We start from the raw sequence: 21260 nt of genomic DNA on the forward strand, positions 1-21260 counted from the left end.
TAAGACTGTGAGCCTATGGAAATCCTCTTAGAAGAAAGACACCAAGGTGACTTTTACTCAGGAAGCTACAGAGATCTAAGGCAAGACTTGCAGGAAATGATAGCAGGAGGCCATTTTGTAGAGCAAAAGCTGTTAAGACATCTCCATTCAAAGGGTCACAGGAATGTGAAAAAGTCAGCCAAAAGAAACATCAGAGAGTGGAAGACCAGGCCACATCCCTTGGCAAAACAGGGCTGCACTGGCAAGACCACAAGCTCACACACACACACACACACACACACACACACACATCCAGCTCTGTGGCAAAGCTTCTCTGTAAGCTAACTATGCAGAGTTGAAATCACAGAACAGTTATGTGTTTATAGTGAGCCTTTAGAAGCTTTTTAGAATCTCTCCTGTAGAAGAGCTCTGGCTAGAGTGATCTTAAACCTCAAATGTATAAACAAGAAGATCCAGCATTCTAAATCAATAAAAGAATGACAGCTTTCACAGTTTAATTGTCCTCTTTGACAAGATAAAAACAGCAACCCTTAAAACATGATTCTGCCTATAATATTTACCTAATAAGCTATGAAAAATTCCCCATACTCCCATTTATTTTTAACATTATTTTTTTATGTGAAGTTGTACTTTTTTTTTTAACATGGCAATACTTAACGTAATAGATGTTATCCTAAAGAGATAGGGAAAGTATCATAAGTTCAGCAAATACATTTACCTGTTAGTCAGTTTCTTTATTAATCAAATCTGATTTACATTTCAAGAAACATCACTATTTAAGGAGTCTTTAGTATACAGTATTATAAACCAACAATATAGCTATAATGTACATAATTCAATTACAGTATTTATAAAAGACTGTGTCTCTAGGATTTCAGTCCAAAAAGAGTTGTACTTTGTAGTACCTAAAGATTTACAAAATTTTATATGTTTTTAATGTTATAATGTATCTTTTATAATTTTTATTTTTAATTAAGTGTATATGTGTGTTTCTGTGTGGGTATGTGCATACCATTCCAGTGTACATAGGTGCCAGAAGAGAGCATTGGAGCTCCTGGATCTATATTTACAAGCAGTTGTGAGGCAACTTGGGTGCCAAAAAACTAGATTCATGTCCTCTGGGAGAGCAAATGCACTCTTAACCACTGAATCATCTGCCCAGTCCCCAGTGGTAAGGGGTTTTCTGTTTTTCTTGAGAAAGTCTCACTGTGCAGCCCTGACTAGCCTTGAACTCTCTGTAGATCAGGCTGGCCTTGAAACTCATAGAGATTTGCCTGCCTCAACCTCCTGAGTGCTGAGTTTAAATATGTGTATTGCCATGGCAGGACTTGATTTCAATTTTTAAAATTACTATTTATATCTTAAATCCAAAGAATTTTCCAGTGATGTAGAAATTGGGAAAAGGAGATCAGTTTCACACACTCCAACCTGTATACATATATGCATTACATTTATGTGAGAGTTTATCTTATTTTGTACCTTGTACTTACATAACACTAGACTTGTCTATTGTCTATAGTAGTTTGAGACAACATTTTATACTAGAAATAAACTTTTGCAGTAAAGAGCCAGACTGCAAAGCTATACTATCTTTTGCAAATATTTGATTTTGCTATTGTGTCCACAGATAAAAGAATGGATGTGGATGTGTTTTAATAAAACTTTATGTACCCAAAATATAATTCTCTATAATTTTTGCATGACCTGAAACATCATGATTCTTTTTCAACCATCTAAAAATGTAAAACTTGGGCTGGAGAGATGACTCAATGGCGAAGAGCACTGGCTGCTCCTATAGAGGATCCAGGTTGAATTCCCAGAACCCACATGGAAGCTCAGAAATATCTGTAACTCTAGTTCCAGGGGATCCATCACAATCTTTTGACTTCCTTGATCCCCAGGCACCAACATGGTGCACAGATACACATGCAGGCAAAACACACATACATACAAAAGGGTAAATAAATAAAAATGTAAAAGTTATTCTTAGTTCTCAATACATATATGAAGGAGGCAGTGGTCTGGACTGTCCCATGGACCACAGTTTTCTGATTCTTGATTTAATAAGTAATGCTGCAGTATCAGATATTTGATAGAACAAACTCAAAGAAAAAGCATGAAATGGCAGCTATGAAATTAAGTTGATATAATAAAGGAAAACAAGGCAATATTTTTTAAACTTCAAAGACAAGAGATTTTATGTATCTATTTTATTTTTAATTCACCTTATTTATTTACATGTCAAGGTGGATAATAAATTAGTCATTTAAAATAATATTTTTCCAACTGTAAATCACCTCATTTGAAATTGCTTCAAGGTTTTAAAATAGGCACCAAGGTTATAAAAACTGTTAATCGACACTAATAACTAGAAGTAAATACAAAAATCTTCGGGGAGTTGTTGGTCAAAGGACACAAATTTGCAGTTAAACAAGAGGAGAGTTTATTTTTTTTTATTTTTAGTACTAAGTGACTAAGAAAACTATTATATATTTGAAAACTGCTAACAGATAAGATGCAGTGCTCTTACTACAAGACAAGTATAGGAGGTTATAACTCGGTTAGTTACCTTCATTTATGCATTCCAGAATGCATACATGCTTAAAAACATATTCCATATCATAAGCACAAACATTGTTGACAATTAAGATAAACTTTGAGGTTCTGGAGAGATTGCTCAGTACTGAAGAGCTGTTCTGGATACAAAGGGACAGGGAAATGAATGAGACGGAGATGCATGATGTGAAAGACACAAAGAATAAATTAAACATTTATAATTAAAAAGGAGTTCTTCTGGAGGACCCAGGATCAATTTCCACCACCCAGTCTTGAACGCATTGGCACAGGAGATCACTTCCTAAATATAACACCAGTAGCACAGACACTGAGAGAAACAATTAATAAATGGGACCTCTTGAAATTGAGAAGCTTTTGTAGCTAGAGTTTTCCTGCCTGGCCCACAATCAGGACAAATCTCTCTCACCCACCAGTCCTACAGCCGCTCAGACCCAACCAAGTAAACACACAGAAACTTATATTGCTTACAAACTGTATGGCCATGGCAGGCTTCTTGCTATCTAGTTCTTATATCTTAAATTAACCCATTTTCTGTTAGTCTATAAGTTGCCACGTGGCTCGTGGCTTACCAGTACCTCACATCTAACTTCTCCTAGTGGCGGCTTGTAATATCTCTGCCTCTGCCTTCCTGATCCCAGAATTCTCTCTCTGCTTCTCCCGCCTATACTTCCTGCCTAGCTACTGGCCAATCAGCATTTTCTTTACACAGAGCGATATCCACAGCAACAAAGTACACAGTAAATAAGACAAAACAACAGCCTACAGAATGGGAAAAGATCTTCACCAACCCCACATCTGACAGAGGGCTGATAGCCAGAATATATAAAGAACTCAAGAAATTAGACATCAAAATATCCTACAGTCCAATTAAAAAAATGGGCTATAGAGTTAAACAGAGAATTCTCAACAGAAGAAGCTTAAATGGCTGAAAGACATTTAAGGAATTGCTCAGTATCCTTAATCATCAGGGAAATGCAAATCAAAACGACTCTGAGATACCATCTTACACCCATCAGAATGGCTAAGATGAAAACAATGAAGAAAACTTATGTTGGAGAGGATGTGGAGCAAGGGGAATACTCCTACACTGTGGGAATGCAAACTTGTACAGCCATTTGGAAATCAATATGGCGCTTTCTTAGAAAATTGGGAATCAATCTCCCTCAAGATCCAGCTATACCCAAGAAATGCTCAATCATTCCTCAAGGACACATGCTCAACTATGTCCATAGAAGCACTATTTGTAATAGCCAGAACCTAGAAACAACCCAGATGTCCTTCAACTGAAGAATGGATAAATAAAATGTGGTACATATACACAATGGGGTACTACTCAGCAGAGAAAAACAATAACATCACGAGGTTTGCAGGCAAATGGATGGAACTAGAAAAAAATCATCCTGAGTGAAATAACCCAGACTCAGAAAGACAAACATGGTATGTACTCACTCATAAGTGCATACTAGATGTAAAACAAAGGATAACCAGGCTTCAACTCACAACTCCAGGGAGGTTAACTAGTAAAGAGGACCCTAAGAAAGACACAGGGATAGCCCAGTGACAGAGAAATGGATGAGATCTACATGAGCAAACTGGGGATGAGGGGACTTAATAGAGGGCAAAAGGCAGGGGAGAGCGAGCTTAGGAGAGCGGGAGATCATAGCTGGATCAGGAACAGAGTGGGAAAACAAGGAAAGAGACACCATGATAAATGAAGACCCCATGGGAATAGGAAGAAGCAGAGTGCTAGAGAGGTTCCCAGAAATCCACAAAGATACTTCCACAATAGACTACTGGCAATGGTTGAGAGAATGCCTGAAGTGACCTACTCTGGTGACTGGATGGCTGAACACCCTAATTGTCATGTAGAGAGCCATGACCAAATTCCAGGTGGAGCTCCAGGAGTCCAACTGGTGAGAGAGAGGAGGGAGTATATGAGCAAGAGATATTGAGACCATGATTGGAAAAAGCACAGGGACAAATAGCCAAACTAGCAGAAACACATGAACTGTGAACCAATAGCTGAGGAGCCCCAATGGAACTGGACCAGGCCCTCTGGATAAGAGAGACAGTCAGTTAGCTTGAACTGTTTGGGAGGCATCCAGGCAGTGGGACTGGGACCTGTCCTCGGTGCATGAGCTGGCTTTTTGTAATCTAGAGCCTAATGCTGGGACACTTTGCTCAGCTTTGGTGCAGGGAGGAGGGGACTGGACCTGCCTCAACTGAATATACCAGGCTGGGCTGACTCCCCAGGGGAGACCTTGCCCTGGAGGAGGTGGGAATGGGGCGTGGGTTAGGGGGGAAAGCTGAGGGGTGGGAGGACAGGGAAATCCATGGCTGATACATAAAATAACTAGAAAATCTCTTATATAAAATAAAAAATAAAATAATAATAATAATAACAATGGCCTCTAACTCCAGTTCCAGGGGATCTGGCATCCTCTCCTGGCCTCCACGGGCGTTATACACATGCTACACAGACATGCATGCAAGGAAAACACAAATACATATAAAATAAAAATAAATCTATTATAAAAAAGAAGAAACCTTGAGCTAGCTGTGCTAGTGCACATCTGTAATTACACTACTCAAGAGGCAGGAGAACAGGATTGTCATGAGTTTGAGAGCAGCCTAAGACAGTGAATTCCAGTACAGTGTAGGCTACAGACTGAGTTTTCATTTCATAGATCATAGAAAAATTATAGGTTAGATGAATAGATAGATGGTAGATGATATATCTGTATCTATATGTAGATATAGATATAGATAGATGATAGAGAGATGATATATTGATAGACAGACAGATAATAGACAGATAGATAGATGATAGATAAATAGATAGATAGGTGGTAGATAGAGTGATAGAGAGATAGATAGATAGATAGATAGATAGATAGATAGATAGATAGATTTTTTGAAGTCTCTAAAGAAATTATAAATGCCTCCCTTTTGCTAGTTTGAGGAACTAGAGATGCTAAAGACAAAGAGACCAGGGAAGGCTGTGGCAATTCTGCTTAAACATGAACATTATTTCTATAATATTTTTAAAGAATGTATTATTATCCTATTACTGTGGGCATGAGGTAATTGACATTAGGATACCCAAATTCTACCTCTGTTGTATAATTAGGTAATGATGAAATATATAGATTTTTCACTGCAGAACGAATTCACTGACCGAGTTGAAAGAAAAAAATGGGATAGATAGATTTCTATATTCTTTTGTTTTTTTGTTTGTTTGTTTTCTTTTGAGACAGGGTTTCTCTGTGTAGCTTTGGAGCCTTTCATGGAACTCATGGAGATCTACCTGCCTCTGCCTCCCGAGTGCTGGGATTAAAGGCGTGCGCCACCACTGCCCGGCTAGATTTCTATATTCTTAAAAACATTAGTGCTTTCAACAATTTTATTAAACCTTGTGTGTGTGTGTGTGTGTGTGTGTGTGTGTGTGATGAGTGCATTCCTGCATTTTTTAACTTCTTCCTCCACTCACCTTTTCAGCAGCCTCATCTTGAAAGGAAAGCATTTCCCAACCCATTACAGTAGTCTCTTAAATGTGATTTGCTCTGGCCAGTGGCAGGTAAGAGGAGACAGCAATGTTTTAGATACCTGTATATACCTTAAGAATGCTTGGTTGATTCTATTTGCTTTCTTGTGCTCCTAACTTTATGTGCTTTCCAGGTAGACATTATCCTATGATACTGAACTCCAGAATAAATACACATGGAGCAGAACTGTCAAAAGAGCCATGCTTTCTGGGACTGACTTCTGGACCTCCAGTTAAATAGCTGAGCTCTACCTAGGTAAGCCAGCACAACTGACCTACTGATCCATGGAGATAGAAGATGTCTGTTTTATGCCATGTAGTCTGTCACATGGCATTAATTTGATAATAGCTAACTGACACAAACACAACTATAAAGTAAGAATTAGTTCTATGTTCCAATATTTTATAATGATGCTGCATTATATAGAAAAGGACATCTTAGTACAGAGACCACCTAGAACAGTGATTCCCAATCTTTGGGTCGCAATCCCTTTGAGGTTGAGTGACCCTTGCACAGGGGTCACCAAAGACCATTGGAAAACACAGATGTTTACATTATGATCCACAATAATAGCAAAATTACAGTTATGAAGTAGCAATAAAAACAATTTTAATTGTTGGGTGTACCTCAAATTTCTAAAAGTCTTATAATAAAAAACCTGGAGCCAGATATAAATGCTGAAAAATCAGAGAGACAAAGGAACAAACCACTGCCTCATCTTACATCTAGGACTCCTCATCCTAAAAAGTACTCAGCCGATAGGTCTGTAGCCAGATGAGCTTCTTCAGCTGAAAAAGCCTCTAGCTGAAAGGGACACTTTTGCTAAAAAGCCTTTATTTAGTTCCTGTCTCCTCAGGCCTTATATACACCTTTCTCTGCCCAGCCATCACTTCCTCGGATTAAAGGCATTTCTGCTTCCCAAGCAAAGGCATGAAATCTCAAGTGCTGGGATTAAAGGTGTGTGCCACCACTGCCTGGCTTCTATGTTTAATCTAGTGGCTTATTCTGTTCTCTGATCTTCAGGCAAATTTTATTAGGGTATACAATATATCACCATAGTTGGGGGGCACCACAACATGAGGAACTGCATTAAAGGGCCACAGCATTAAGAAGGTTCAAAACCACTGTCTTAGAAGATGCCACGGTTCTTCAAATCACAGCTGTCCTTAGACTCCCTAGAAGAGCCAAGGTTCTTTTACCAATGTTTGCGAAGAGTGATGATAAAAGAGTTCTAGCAATGTACTGTTAGCTGCCTACCTTGCTGAAAGGAGGAGGATTGGTTCCATACGTCTAAGTTGTAAAACTAGTCTCCCTTTACAATATATATCAAAGCACAATCATATAATGAAACATCCCCAACTGAAGTCTCTAGTGAGAGTGTCCTTATGTTTGCAGAATGGGACAGTGTTGGCACTTTTGACACCTTTTTTCTAAATGGTGGAAACCAAATAAATGCATGAACTCTTTATAGCTGTATCCTAATAAGGTTTCACTCTGCAGCCATCCTGAGTGAAAAAAAAAAAAAAAACCAGCAATTACGGGGTTTTTTTTTAACCAGTTGATCTTGATAAGGGTCAATCTTTTCCCCAAGAGAGGTCCATGAATTGCCACTCCTTTTAAAATGAATGAGTAAGAATGCATGTGTGCCATGAATGCCAGGGTTTACATAACCACTGTTCTGCTCAGAGCCACTGCAAATACATGAGGGGCTTGTGTTTACCCTTGTTCATAAATACTTTTGGAAAACTTTGAGGAAGGAAGACTGCCAGCTCATGTGTACCTTTTCCAGGTGGCTGAGAGTTCAACCATGTAGTGTCATTCATGAAATGAATGCTCAATTAGAACAGTCATGTAAAGAAGACAAGAGAAGCACTCAAGCAGGGTTAAATTCTGCCATGTTCCAATCAAAATCACTTTACTAAAAATATCAAGCAGGGTGTTCATTGGTGGTGGCGGTGGTGGTGGTGGTGGTGGTGTGTGTGTGTGTGTGTGTGTGTGTGTTAACAGAACACCAAAATCCTTCTTTATCAGTTTACCTAATTTTCTCCTAGTGTTTCTGATCAATGATCAATGCAGTCAAGGACATTCCCAGTGTGGGAAAGAGAATAGCTAGATTATATAAGCATCTTTTGTAAGGATTAAGTGAAATGATTTGTGTAGGCTATTCATGTCTTCATGAAAAGTACTCAATAAATATTGCCTATTATTATTATTACTACTGTCAAACTAAATATTTTTAAAAGATCAAGAACTTTAAATCATTGATTAGTCCTTTGACAGTAATGCATTAGGTATATGCTCCAAGTGGCCAAGTAGGCAGAGTCATAATATGGTTCATCGTTTTGGCCTCTTTCCTTTAATATTTTCCAATGTTTTGTGCATATTGTCTTTAAAGAAACAATTAGAAATTAAATAGACATCTTGAAAATAGATATACATGTGTTTTAAACTACTTGTGTTCTAAGTTTGACTGACATATACTTATGACATTTACCTGCAAATGTTATTATTTTGCTTTTGTGTATGTGTATCTAATTTTCTTTATCCATTTTTCAACTTCTGGACAAGTATGCTGAATCCACTTTCTGGCTATTGTGAATAGTGCAACAATAAACATAGATGTGCAAGTGACTCCTTGATATGTCGACTTAAACTCCTTTGGTTTATTCCTAGAAGTAGTATAGCTCAGTCATATAGTAGCTTGTTGTTTTTAAAGAAAGCTCCACACAGATTTCCACAATGGCTGCACGAGTTTGTTTTCCCACCTGCAGTACACAAGGGTTGCTCTTTCCTCACATCCTCACCAACATTTGTTGGCATTTGTTCTCTCTGTTGTTTGTTGTTCTGATGATAGCCATTCTGAATGTGGTAAGATAGAATTTCAAAGCAATTTTAATTTTCATTTCCCTGATAGCTAAGTATATGGATCCCCCTCCTCCCCTTTTTGAGCATGTATTGGTCTTTTTTTTTTTCAGAGAACTATAAAGTTCATTAGCCAATTTACTGATTGAATGATTTGGTGGTTAATTTTACAGTCTTCATATAATCTGAATATCTGTACCCTGTCTGATACATAGTTGGTAAAAATAATCATGCAGAGTAAAGGAAATAATTCCCAGTGAAGAGCCAGCTCCTAAGACTAGGCTGAAAGATCTCTGAAATGGTAATTTTCTCTTTGCCAAATTAACTGGGTTACAAGGATATTCAATTGCAGTGTTTGGCTGCAACCAGTCCTTAACCAGAAGAAATAAATAACAATACTTTTGTACTAAAAGCTGAAACTATACTTATCAATCAGAAAAAGCTAAATTAATTCTTTGTTTTTCACTGTTTAGAAAACAAAATACATTAAACTATTATCATGAGCTTATAGGGAATTGTATCCATTGTAGTTTTCATTTATAGTAATACATTTTGATCAGAGCACTCAACAATGTTCTTCTAAGATATATATATATATATATATATAGATAGATAGATAGATAGATATAGATATAGATATAGATATATATAAAATTATATATATACATATAAATATAATGACAAAATGTAAGTGAAGATTAGATCCTTTAGTGAATGCATAATATGAATATCCTTACTGGGATATATAGTACACATGGGTGGAGTTTGCATAATACATGAAGAGTTTAAATATGCTAATTAATCACTTTGAGCAATTTGGGAGCCCTCTAAAGGAATATAGGATCTTTCATTAATAAGCAACACCCAGGACTGCATACACTGTGGTTGGTATTGTCTGTTTGGTGGTGTCCTACACTCAGGTTGGTATTGTATGTTTGCCAACATCCTCCCCTCCACACACACAATGAAAGGAAACAAAGTGTCTGTCTGTCCTTCTGTGGGCTGGGCTCTGTCTTGCCACACTTACCTCACTAGAATGTCTGGGCTTGGTTCAAGAAGGAGATGGGAAAATAAAAAGCCAAGATGCTAGGGCATGGATTGTTGCAGTCTACTCTTGCATCTCCAGATTTCGTCCTCTGGACACATTGTTAGTATCCCTTCCAGTCAATGCTGAGGGTCATTGGGTTGTTATACTATTGCTCTTTCCATGACAAGAGTTCCACAAAGCTGATCGCTGAGTCCCTTGCCTTGCTTCCCTTACATCTGTCAACATGTCAGAAATAGCTCACTCCTCAAGTGAAGCATTTTGAGTGCCTTTTCTGTTTGGATCTTAAAACTATGATTTCCTCTATGATTCAATAGCTTAAAGTAAGAGAATGGCCTATCTTTTGAGGCAAAGTTAAGATGTTTTGTTCAGACCACTATTTTATATTTTGTTTAGATCATCAAGACCAACATCATAACACCTGGTAGAGAACTGATATTCATATGTATATATGCAGAAATAATACTGAGTGTTACCATTTCAAATTATTCTGCAAATTCAACATGCCATCCATTTACTACAGTTTTTTTTATTGTGTGGTTGTAACTAAAGTGGTACAGTATTGTCCAGGGCTCTGTGCTTGTATGAAGCATCACCCACCCAACATAAGGTTGCTCAGAGAACAGAGCTGGCCACTCTCCATGCTAAAAATGTGCCTTCAGTTCTTTATTACTCATACTGACTTAAGCAATTTCTTTACTAGATACTTCGGTCAGCTGTATAAAAGGGGCATCTAAAAAAATATTGTTAAAGTCAATCTTCAAATGTTTGTGTTCCCATAGCAACTTTCATCCAAATTCTTCTGAAAATTCTTTTCAGAAATCTAGTTTAGTTGACACCCCAACAGCTCACATTTTATTATAATTTTTTAATTAGAAAGTACTAAGAATATATCAGTCAAGATGGGTCACAACATCTTTTAAGGAAAGTAGAAGTAAAACCGTATTTAAGTGAACAATGATGACATTTAAACTTATGGTCAAATTCCTGGTACTACATTATATCCCTTGTTCACATGAAGTATTATGGATGTAACTCAGTGGGTGGAATGCCAGCCTAGCATACCATATTTGAAGCAAAGTAACCTGCCTCAGTCTACATAGAGAAAGCAGAACCATGTAAGTGGTGATGACAACCCTGTTCCTTTTGTCCTTTTCTTTAAAAGAGAAAGTGTGTGACTACTGTTCAAAATCCAGCAAGTTGCTACTAACTCTATTTGCTCCTTGCCCATCATTTTGGGGCTTACATTCTAAAACAAGTCATGCTAGTTGTCACTAAGTGAGATGGCCAGAGGTTTAGAAAAGGCCCCTACAATCATGTCAATGGAAGAAAAGATAAACCACCAAGTACAGGCTACCATGTGCTTGTCCATATGGGATTGAGAAAGAAAAGTTGGGAGGCACAGTCTCCTTCCTCTTGTTCCTTTCAGTGCCTTGACTCATAACAAAGAGTCTATGTCACATCCCCAGCCAATGGAACAAAAGAACAAGCCCTCACTTCTTGCAGTCAGACTGTTGAAAATCTGTTGTCCACTCATGAAAGATTTCTGAGAATGCTTCACATCCTCTTTTTAGAATTATACCTTCAAGTTTTAGACACAGGCTTATCAGATTTGAGTAACTGACGCACCTGCTAAGTCCAAACAGAGGGAGCACCCCAGGTAAGGCTGAGAGATGTTAATGCATAAAGAAGGAAACATTTTTAATCCTAGGATTTGGTAGAACATTGGTACTGAGGAATTAAGAAGCAAAAGTCACAAGGTGTCAAGACTTCTATAGTGGCAATATCCTTTGCTGTGTCAGCACTTTATGCCTTAAAATATGCTATATTGTTGTACACCACGTCTACCCAAGTGTATTTCTCATTTTGTCAATACCATCTCTTAAAGGGCTGAGGAACATATATGATACGTTTTGAGGTATGTCATACAAAATGGTTCTCCAAACATTAAAGATTTTGATTTCTATATAAAACCATCTCAGCTGTGGCTTCAGGTCCTCAGCACAACTGACACTTGGAATTAGGCAATTCCTCATTGGGCATGCTGTATGTTGTAGAATGCATACCTGCACCTCAGGTCTCTACATACTAGATGACAGGCACAACTCCTGCCAGTAATGATATTAAAAAAAAAAAACACCTTGAGACATTGTCAAATGTGCCCTCTTAGAGAACTACTGACTTATATTAAAAATGAAAGATGAGGGACATATTGGCATCCCATAATATGAAGACAAAGAAGCATTTCTATTCCTCCAATATCCTTCAACAGTTTGTCTGAAATTAACACTAACCTGTAGTACCAGGGACCTCTGAAAATCTGTACTCTATTCTTTTGAAGTCACATGAATTATAACATTGTACTATCTAGAGGTGCTTTGTTGTTGATTCTTAGCTTTTAAGATATTTGAATCCTTGCTTGCTTCAGTACTAAGGAGTGAGCTAAGTAAGTCAGTATCAAATGTTTCCAAACATAGATGATAACAGAATCACTCACAAAGGTTTTTCAGGTTACTTATTTCTAGTCTGGTCCTTGGAGATGCTCATTTAATAGGAATTGTGTAAAAAAGATGAAAGCATCATGTTTACAGTCCCCACTCTTCCTGTAACCCACCAAATAATCAATGAAGAGTTAACTTTGGAAACTCCTGTTATATGCTATGTGAAAACAGACTCTAACTTGTGCCACTGACTACTTTAGGCAGTGGAGATAGATAGAAATGTATTGTTGAATACCTGTCTTGAACAAGTTTTCACACCAATTTGGAGAAATGAGCATTGAATATAAAATATGATAACAAACCCAATTAAAGCAGAAGCTCATGAGGTATGATCAATAGTAACTGAGTGAGGTCAGAAACACTTTGAAGAAAGCCATCTGGGAAGGCAACACTTTCCCCCCTTTAATGTTAAGGCTGCAGAAGAGTGTGCCATACAAAGATTGTTCTCAGCTTAAAAGGCAGATACAAAGGCTCCTCAGGGATGAAGTGGTCAATTTTATAGATCAGAAAATAGTGTGACCAGCCTAGATAAGGGTTATAAGAAGCAAGAATCAAAGAATACCATGTAAGAGGGCTTAGAGGGTTAAGGTTAAGGATGAATACTATTCAACATATAATAGAAACAAACCAAAGTGCTTTAAGCACTAAATGTCACTGTATTATTTTATTATTAAAGGGTTCTTCTCAATACATAGCCCCCACCTGTTTTCTGAGATGGTAGAGTCTAGAAAGTATCAAGGGGGAAATGAGGAACCAAGAATACAGCAATGAATTCTTATGATTGGACCATACTCTCACAACCAAGTTGAAAATCAAATTCATCCAGTGTAGGGTTATCATACGGTGCAAGAAGTTCATCCCCAGAAAAATGCAAAATAAAATTAAGGAACATGTAGTATATGTTTCCAAATTATTGGCTGATATTTTTACTATACAGCACCCAGTGAGAATCTGATTATCCAATGACAGTGATGCTTAATGAATAGTTTGAAAGATGGGAGGTGGGCCTTCTTTAAACAGTAGGGTTTCCAGTCCAAAGAGGCTTCAGAAAAACAGAAAAAAAAAACACAGAAAAAAATTACCAAGCAGGGAAGATGGGAGGTTAGGAAAGGTATTTATAATGAATAGAGGTGTTCATCAAGAGGATTCAATAACCTCCCATTTATTTGTAAGTTTTAGCTTTTGCTGTGTTTTGTTTTTGTTTTGCTTTGTTTTTCACTTTTATCAGGAGCCAGATGCACATGCACAGCAATATCTGTTCCATTTATTACCTGCCCCCACTTATGGATGACAAGTGATTCCTATCTGCACAGCCCTGCAGCAGAGCCCAGCTTTTAGTATCTTCAGAATTTCTGAAGAGTATCCTGTATTCAACAATACTGAATTGTGAAGCAACACTAATGACTTCAAAGTCTATGGAAAGTGAGTGCTTCTGGAGGTACCATATGGAAAGTTTTATACTACAACCTCTGCCATTCTGTGTGAAGAGAAGGCTCACTTCCAAGGTAAAGGGCTTAATCCTTTGGTTGGGCTCCTTAGGACATGGTTAAGTGGAGCTGGGTGTAGTCAACATCTGATTACAATGTTATGGTCAAAAGTACAGATGGCAGGGTGAACATACCCAGCAGAAAGTGAGGTCAGCAAAAGAGCTGTTAAGAAGTCGGCTGAGTGAAATGGAAGAGAGTGAACAGCTTAAAACGACCAAAATTAGGTCTCATTTACTGGATTCATGCAGCCTAGCTATCAACACATGTTCAACAAGCACCTACTTAGGCTCCCAGCACTTTGCTAGATACAGATATGATGACAGGGACAAGACACACCCATTACTCACTCCACAGTTTCTATCTACCAATAAAACAGAAATGAACACTCTCATTCCAGTGGCTTTTCATGTTGACTATAATGAGCATTTCATCTGCCTTTCTTTGTCCAGCTCAAAGACAGTACAGATTGAGGTCTCAAAAGAGAAGAGTAAACTTGGAGAGAATTCCATGAAGTCATAGCGCTAATCTAAATCTTTTTCTAATGTTTTCTTGGGAAAGTCAAGAGGATATGGCATTGAACTTCTTATATATTTAAAATTTGGAATTTTGGCTCTACTAGGCAAATTAAGGAGGTATTTGGCCATGTAATTTGACAGTATGAATGAACATATTAAATCACTAATAACCTCATATTTTGTTGTTGGATCTTTACCGTGACAGAGGGTGTGGGAAGAGTAATAATTTGGTTTAACTGTTTCGATCATATTAATGACACAGAAGAATTTTGTCAGGTCAGGGCATCTGGGTAATGTTCTTGGTTCTGTCACCAACTATTTCTGTACCACCTTCAACTTTCCTGCTCTTCCTTTTGATTTATTTAACGAGAGGATGGAAAATCTGCATAATCTACCAGTTGAATTTGAGTCTGAAATTGACCCAGATTATTTACAATCACTTTGAAATTTGAATAAAGTCTGATAATGTTATGATAGACTGGAGTTTCTCCAGAAGTGTGGCCAAAAACCATTGGTTCATTCATTACAACCTTGTTACTTATACTCTATTCCCTGTATACCCCATCCAAACTAAGTCTGGTAGGTTTGATTTCCTAAGCTCCTCTCAAATGTGTCAACTGCTTACTACATCCTTCCTAGCTATTGTAAAACATGGGCCATCTTCTCCCATCTCTGTGAGAAGATAGGATACATTTCAGATACACCTTATTCTTGCTTTAATTTGGAGCCAGAGCAGATATCCCAAAATCTGATCAAGTTACCAAGAGGTATGAAGGACAAGACCCAGCTGAAATGATGGGATGATCATAAACTGGATGGGAGAATACCATGGAGAGAACACTTTAAACAAGAACATAAGCTGCTATCATACAGTCTGCTGTGAAGATAAATAAAAGCATTGTTTTACCATACTTTGAAAAAGTAACTGATACTATAAATGTTTGGAGCTCTTATCACTTATGCATTTTTCTCAGTGGTGTTTAAAGTGAATCTTAAGAGGTCTGTGTCTGGGAAATTGTTCAAATACCTAACACACAATAGATACTCCACATAAAGTTTTTGAGTGAATAAATGGTAAGCACTTATTTAGTACATGTAGTCTTGCTTTGGACAGGAAATAAAAAGCTCTGAAGAAATAAAATTAACTATTTATCCCTGGGTTTTATTTCAGGGGAGTGAAGAAATACTAAAGACTCATAGAGGAGAATTTTTCCCCAGGAAGACCATAGTGCAGCCAAACCACATAGAGCAATGCAAGTGGAATATTTCTGCAGAAGAACAAAACAAGCCCAGAATTATTAAAATCCCAAATGACTGAGGTAGACAGAGTGCAGCACTGAATCTTAAGCCCTGAAAGGTTTTGCTAATGTGGAAAGCAACAGGTTGTACTTTGAATCCTACCTTTGATGCTGCTGAACATAACTGCTTTATCATTATAAAGGATATATAGAAATACTCAGAAAGCCCAGATGATTTCTTTCAGAAAATCTCTCTAAAATGTTCCCTTTCTCAGTCTTAATACAAAATATATGTGCACGATGGCCTAAGCTAGTACAAAGAGCTGTTTACCAGCAAATATTCAGAGCCTAGGAGGAAACATTACCATGAGCTTGACCATGAATGTATTACTTTAGGAGAGAGCTAAATTAAAATAACAGTATAAAATTCTTGGGCTGTATCGATATATTTGTCTGTGGAAGTAATAACCATTCATTAAATGGGCACATAGGTTTTGAAGTAAGGAGCCAGTTGTTAGCTTTCCTCCCCCACCTGCTCTCTCAGGAGGGGCTCAAAAGGACCTGTAATCACAAACCAAAAGGCACCAGGTCACAGCTTCTGGAAAATGTGGTGAAGGCAGCTGATGAGAGAACACAAATAGTACAGACCAACAACCGTTGCAGAAACCTGATTACCCTGAAGACCACGTTAAAAGGTCAATCCCAGCGCTACCAGTGTCCACGCAGAAATGAACAAGCGTCAGTAACTGTGCAAGTCTCACTTGACTTGTCCAGACCAACAACCATGTCTAAACCAGAGAAAGAACTGTTTCTTGTTCCTTTGAACATCGGCCTAGGAAAGAAACTTAACAGTTTCCTAGCTCACAGCTTCACCTTTCTAGTGGAAGAAAGTGACATTCAAGAGGTGCTCAATTTGCCCCAGTGGCTGATTCAGAACCAACCCGGGCAGCTCCTGGACCTCTGAGTTTACCACCCCGCCCATATCAAATCCTCCCTGGAAATAAAAAATACAGTTTTCATGTAGGGAGGGGATTGGGAGAATGTGAATTTCAGACAGCTTTTGCCTTACTATAAATATTGATCTTTTTTCCTGTCATCTCTTTGTCTTGTCTGTTTCTCTCCAGTTTTTTTTTTCAAATTGGCAGTCAGAATGCTTGATCTCACCAGTGAAAAGCACGTCAAAGAAAGCTCAGTAAACTAGCAGACAACAGAACAACAGTGATGTCTCATCTCAAAACTACACATCTTCAAAGCTGAAAATAAAATGTCCCAAGCCAGCTGCCTGTCCCTCCTCCTCCTCCTCCTTCTCCTCCTCCTCCTCCTTCTCCTCCTCCTCGTCCTCCTCTTCCTCCTCCTCCTTCTTCTTCTCTCTCTCTCTTTCTCTCTCTCTCTCTCTCTCTCTCTCTCTCTCTCTCTCTCTCTCTCTCTCTCTCAAAAATAAAAAAGCTTAATCTAGAATCTTGTTTGGTTAGCCATTAACGTGAAACCTTGACACCTACAAAGGACACAAGTTCCATGAGCTTTCTGTATATTGCATATATATTGCATACCTGAAGCACCTAGCACAATGTTCAGAACAAAATAAATCCCCAATAAATATTTGTGGGACATTGAAAACAACAAAGAGAGGAGAGGTCACCACGAGGTAAGGAAGAGTCCAAAAGAGGACTCCCTGGCAACCCCTTGATTTAAGCAGATTGTTGGCAACCTTCTATCCCTTTGCAAACTCCTAGGGAAATGTACAAACTCCTTCCAAGGAATAAACTCAACCTCCCTGCGACATTTCTCCAGCAACTCCGCTGGCCACACATCCAGATCGGTGGATAGCCTTCATTTCTATCTACCTCAATTCTAGTCTTTCCCATTATATCTGACCAAAAGCTTGCCAAGCCCCAGAAGTCCTACATCTTAGCCCTAAGCATCAAGGTAGCAATGGGGTCCAGCCCCAGGTAGTGACCACTACTGAAGTCAAGAAAACAGGGATACTGAGTGCACAGACTCCTTCACTCAGGGATTTCGAGGGGGCATGGCTGAGTTCTGGAGCAGGTGGCTCGCCCCGTGAGGTACCTGACACACCCGATTCCCCAGCCAAAAGACCTCTAGAGAGCCACGGATCCCATCACCTCCAGGCAGTCCCATTCTTCGCCAGCCAAGTGGCGCCCCCTTTCGTCACCTTGCCTACCGGGACACTCACCGTGTAGTGCAGTCGCGGCTTCTCGCTGTAGGACGGGTCCCCCATGTCTCTGCCTGGAGGAGCAGCAGGCTCTACAGCTCAGCCTAGGGTCTCTGTGTCTCTCAGAGGTCCCCTTACTTCACTGCCATCTCAGAGCAAGCTCTGGGCGTCAGCCCTGCTGTGCTCTGTGCGCTCTGAGCCCGAGCTTGGCTCCGAGAGTCCCTGGCACCAAGTCCCGAGGCAGAGCCTATGGGGACCCGGAGGAGGAGGCAGCGAGCAGGGGGAGGGCGAGGAGGAGTAGGAGGGAGCGGCCAAGTCTGATGAGATGGGCGGGCGTTTAATTCCTTCCGCTCCCGGCGGGTCCCTGCTGAGGCAGTGGCCACTGCCAGCTGTTGGAGGCTGCAGCCACTGAGGTCACCCAAGACAGGTGTCAGGCTGGCCAATGTCCCGCCTCCTAGCACTTGGCTCCTCCCCCGACCCCCTAGACCTGACATTTAGGTTTTCAAGAGAGATTTTGATTAACTTTGAAAGATCTGGTAGACTGTTGCTGGAAGGCAATTCCCACCAGTCTCAAAGGAGTTGAGGGTTTTGGAAAGCCTTGATCTGAGTCTCAAAATGCTAGGACCCTCAGAGATCTCAAGCACTTGAGAAAGATCTAAGCAATACTGTCTCTGGGACCTGTTGAAGCTAGGAGGATGACTTGGAGGTTGGGCCGGAAAGGCTAAGGGAGTTTGCACTAGCCAGGCAGTATAGGGAAGCCCAAAGAGCAAGTCCTAGAGAATTTGTTAGAACAGGAATGAGTTTCCACCCCGGCTGGATCTGAGCATACACTGTGCACTATAAAGGGCAGCATTGTACAAGGAACTGTCTTCTGTTTTAATTCTTAGGTACCAACAGAGAAAACAGATCTACAAAGATTTGGAACACTAATGGCAAATACTGCCAGGTAAATGAACTCGTTTTTAGCACACACTGGAACTGCACAATAACTCATTCAGTTGGCTTCTGCTCTAAAATCCCCCCCATGGAAACCTGTCTTTTAAACACCTCGTTTAAAAAAAAAGGCACCAGGTTTCCTCAGAGGGAAATGCAGTAAAGGCAGGAGGTGCGGGTGGTTTGGAGGATAGAGTGGAGACTCCAGACCCACGAAACCAACAAATTCGGGCCCCGGTTTGGTAGCTGTAATGTGGAAAGTGGATTTGGGGATGACTTATGTAGAAACACCTTCTGCCACATCTATGTTAGGGGCAAGGAGAGTAAAGTAGGATGTGGCCCCTGTTGAATTCATTTGGACAGGCCTGTTCACCAACATACATGTAATTATTTGAAAACAATTGACAGCATATTTATAACAAACAGTGGAAGTGTGAGCACAAAGGTGCAGAAATCCTGGAGACTCTACCACTCGATAATCTCACAAGGGTACAACTATCTGGAAAACTGTACAGTTATACCAAATCTGACTGCATGCATACCTTCTCATCCAACAATTGTATTTGTGCATATATATAAGGAATAATTTAATAATTTAAGTGACCACACTACATACAATAATGTTCATAATATTTCAGTCATATTTCACACAAATAATCCCAACATTTGTAAACTGGTGCATATAAATCTTCTTCATGCTATATACACAGTAGAATACTACTCAGAAATAGTCTGATGTGATCCAGGGTGACAAAAGTAAGAATAGCAATTGAGGTGGAGAAAGTGGAATGGACAAGGAAGTAAGCTCAGAGGAATTTGTGTTCTGGGGTGCAAAAGATGGTCTGTGTTTTGATCTGTAAGACAGTTACTAGAGCATATTTGTGTGTAAACAGCCATTGCACCATAGAGTTTAGCAAACTGGTGCCACTTATACCTTGACTCTGTGTTCTTTACACTGTCATAAAACATACAAAATAAATTTAAAGTCAAGCCTGTTCTCAGACAGAAATTTGCAGCTAGAATGTTGCCTTTCTTATGACCAAGACATTCAGATGTTTGTCTGTATCTGCAGTCTGGATTGCTCAAGTCCCCTACTCCTTTGCTATAAAGGGGGAACAGACTCAACCCATTTACTTTAGAGGCCTTCCTGCTTAAACAGGTCCAGGCAGGGCTGGGAAAATGACCCACTAAAGTCCTCTCCTTTTACTTTCATTCTCATCTGTTGCTGGAAAATAATGTTTAGAAAGAAGTCTTCAAAGAAAGTAGAAAACTACTGCTCACTTTACAAACTTCCACCCTTCAGAGACTCACTGCTGTCACAGCCTTTGGAGGATGTGTGGATACAAATGAGAAACGAGATGGACTAACTGGCATAGGTCTGCTTTAGGGACTTTTGCTTCACTGCTTTCTACCCAGATGAACTCTCAAGCAGGACATGATGGCTCATGCTTGTAATCTCAGCTTTTGGGAGGCTGAGGCAGGAAGACTGCCATGAATTTGAGGTCACACAATGAGGCCCTGTTTCAAACAAACAAGATGAACTCTCTGACTTCAGGAATTTTCCTTTTTTCATATAAGCTCAGAGTTTCAATTAAGCACTTTTTTTTTTTAAAGGAATGCTACATTACCAATATAAACAAGAAGCACTGAGTTTTTGCTTGATAAAAATCCTTCACCAGAGTCTTTTGATCATTACTTTTGAGCAAGCCACTTCTTAAAATTGGGTTGTCCCTGAATTTGCTTGCATTATAACCTTGAAAATGTATCAATAAAAGAATTTGTGCTTCCCAATCTATGTGCTTACATTTTATACAGGACTTCTGTCTTCTAGAATATTTCTTTCTAAAGTGCTATTATTAAGTTGCCATGAAATTTTCAAGTGTGATGGCTCCCACATCCTGTAGTAGAAGGGTTTTGTGGTGTAGGGCAAGCATTTAAGAAGATGAATGATTAGTCTCCTAGGAAATAAAACAATCATCTGCTCATTCAAATCTCAGCCCATGTGCTTAAGGCTCAAGTCACAAAAAGGGACCTTAAAGACTGTGCATAGCACTAAGAGGTCTGTTCAGTTGAAAATAATTTAAATTCACAAGTTATTTCTATGTAAGCACATTTCAAGGTCTACTCTAGAGTCTCCACTTGTGAGTATCTTCCCTCATTGTTCACATTTCCAAATGCAGTTGTTTCTTCCATGAATTCAGTGCATTAGTCTGTATGTTCTGGTACCTCTCTGGTGAGCTGAACTGTATCTTATTGTGGCACAAGGTTTCAACATTCATATTTGATCCTTTAGGATAATGGGGGAGACTAGAGGGAACAAGAAACTTTTCTGCTGGGCTCAAACTTCAATTCACTCATGAGGCTAATACTCCCTTTTCTTCTTT

The 21260-nt window shown here is 39.2% G+C and overlaps 1 protein-coding gene across 1 annotated transcript in view; it reads right to left on the minus strand.

The window, feature by feature from the left end:
* The window catches only part of Arhgap6 (Rho GTPase activating protein 6), a 254670-nt gene extending 236349 nt beyond the window's left edge, over positions 1-18321 (minus strand). The window contains exon 1 of the mRNA XM_036175165.1: positions 17965-18321. Coding sequence (XP_036031058.1) covers positions 17965-18009 — 45 coding nt within the window. The 5' untranslated portion in view covers positions 18010-18321. The remainder of the gene's footprint in view (positions 1-17964) is intronic.
* Between the last annotated feature and the right edge of the window lie 2939 nt (positions 18322-21260).

This window comes from Onychomys torridus, chromosome X (genome assembly GCF_903995425.1).
Source record: "Onychomys torridus chromosome X, mOncTor1.1, whole genome shotgun sequence".
NCBI lineage: Eukaryota > Metazoa > Chordata > Mammalia > Rodentia > Cricetidae > Onychomys > Onychomys torridus.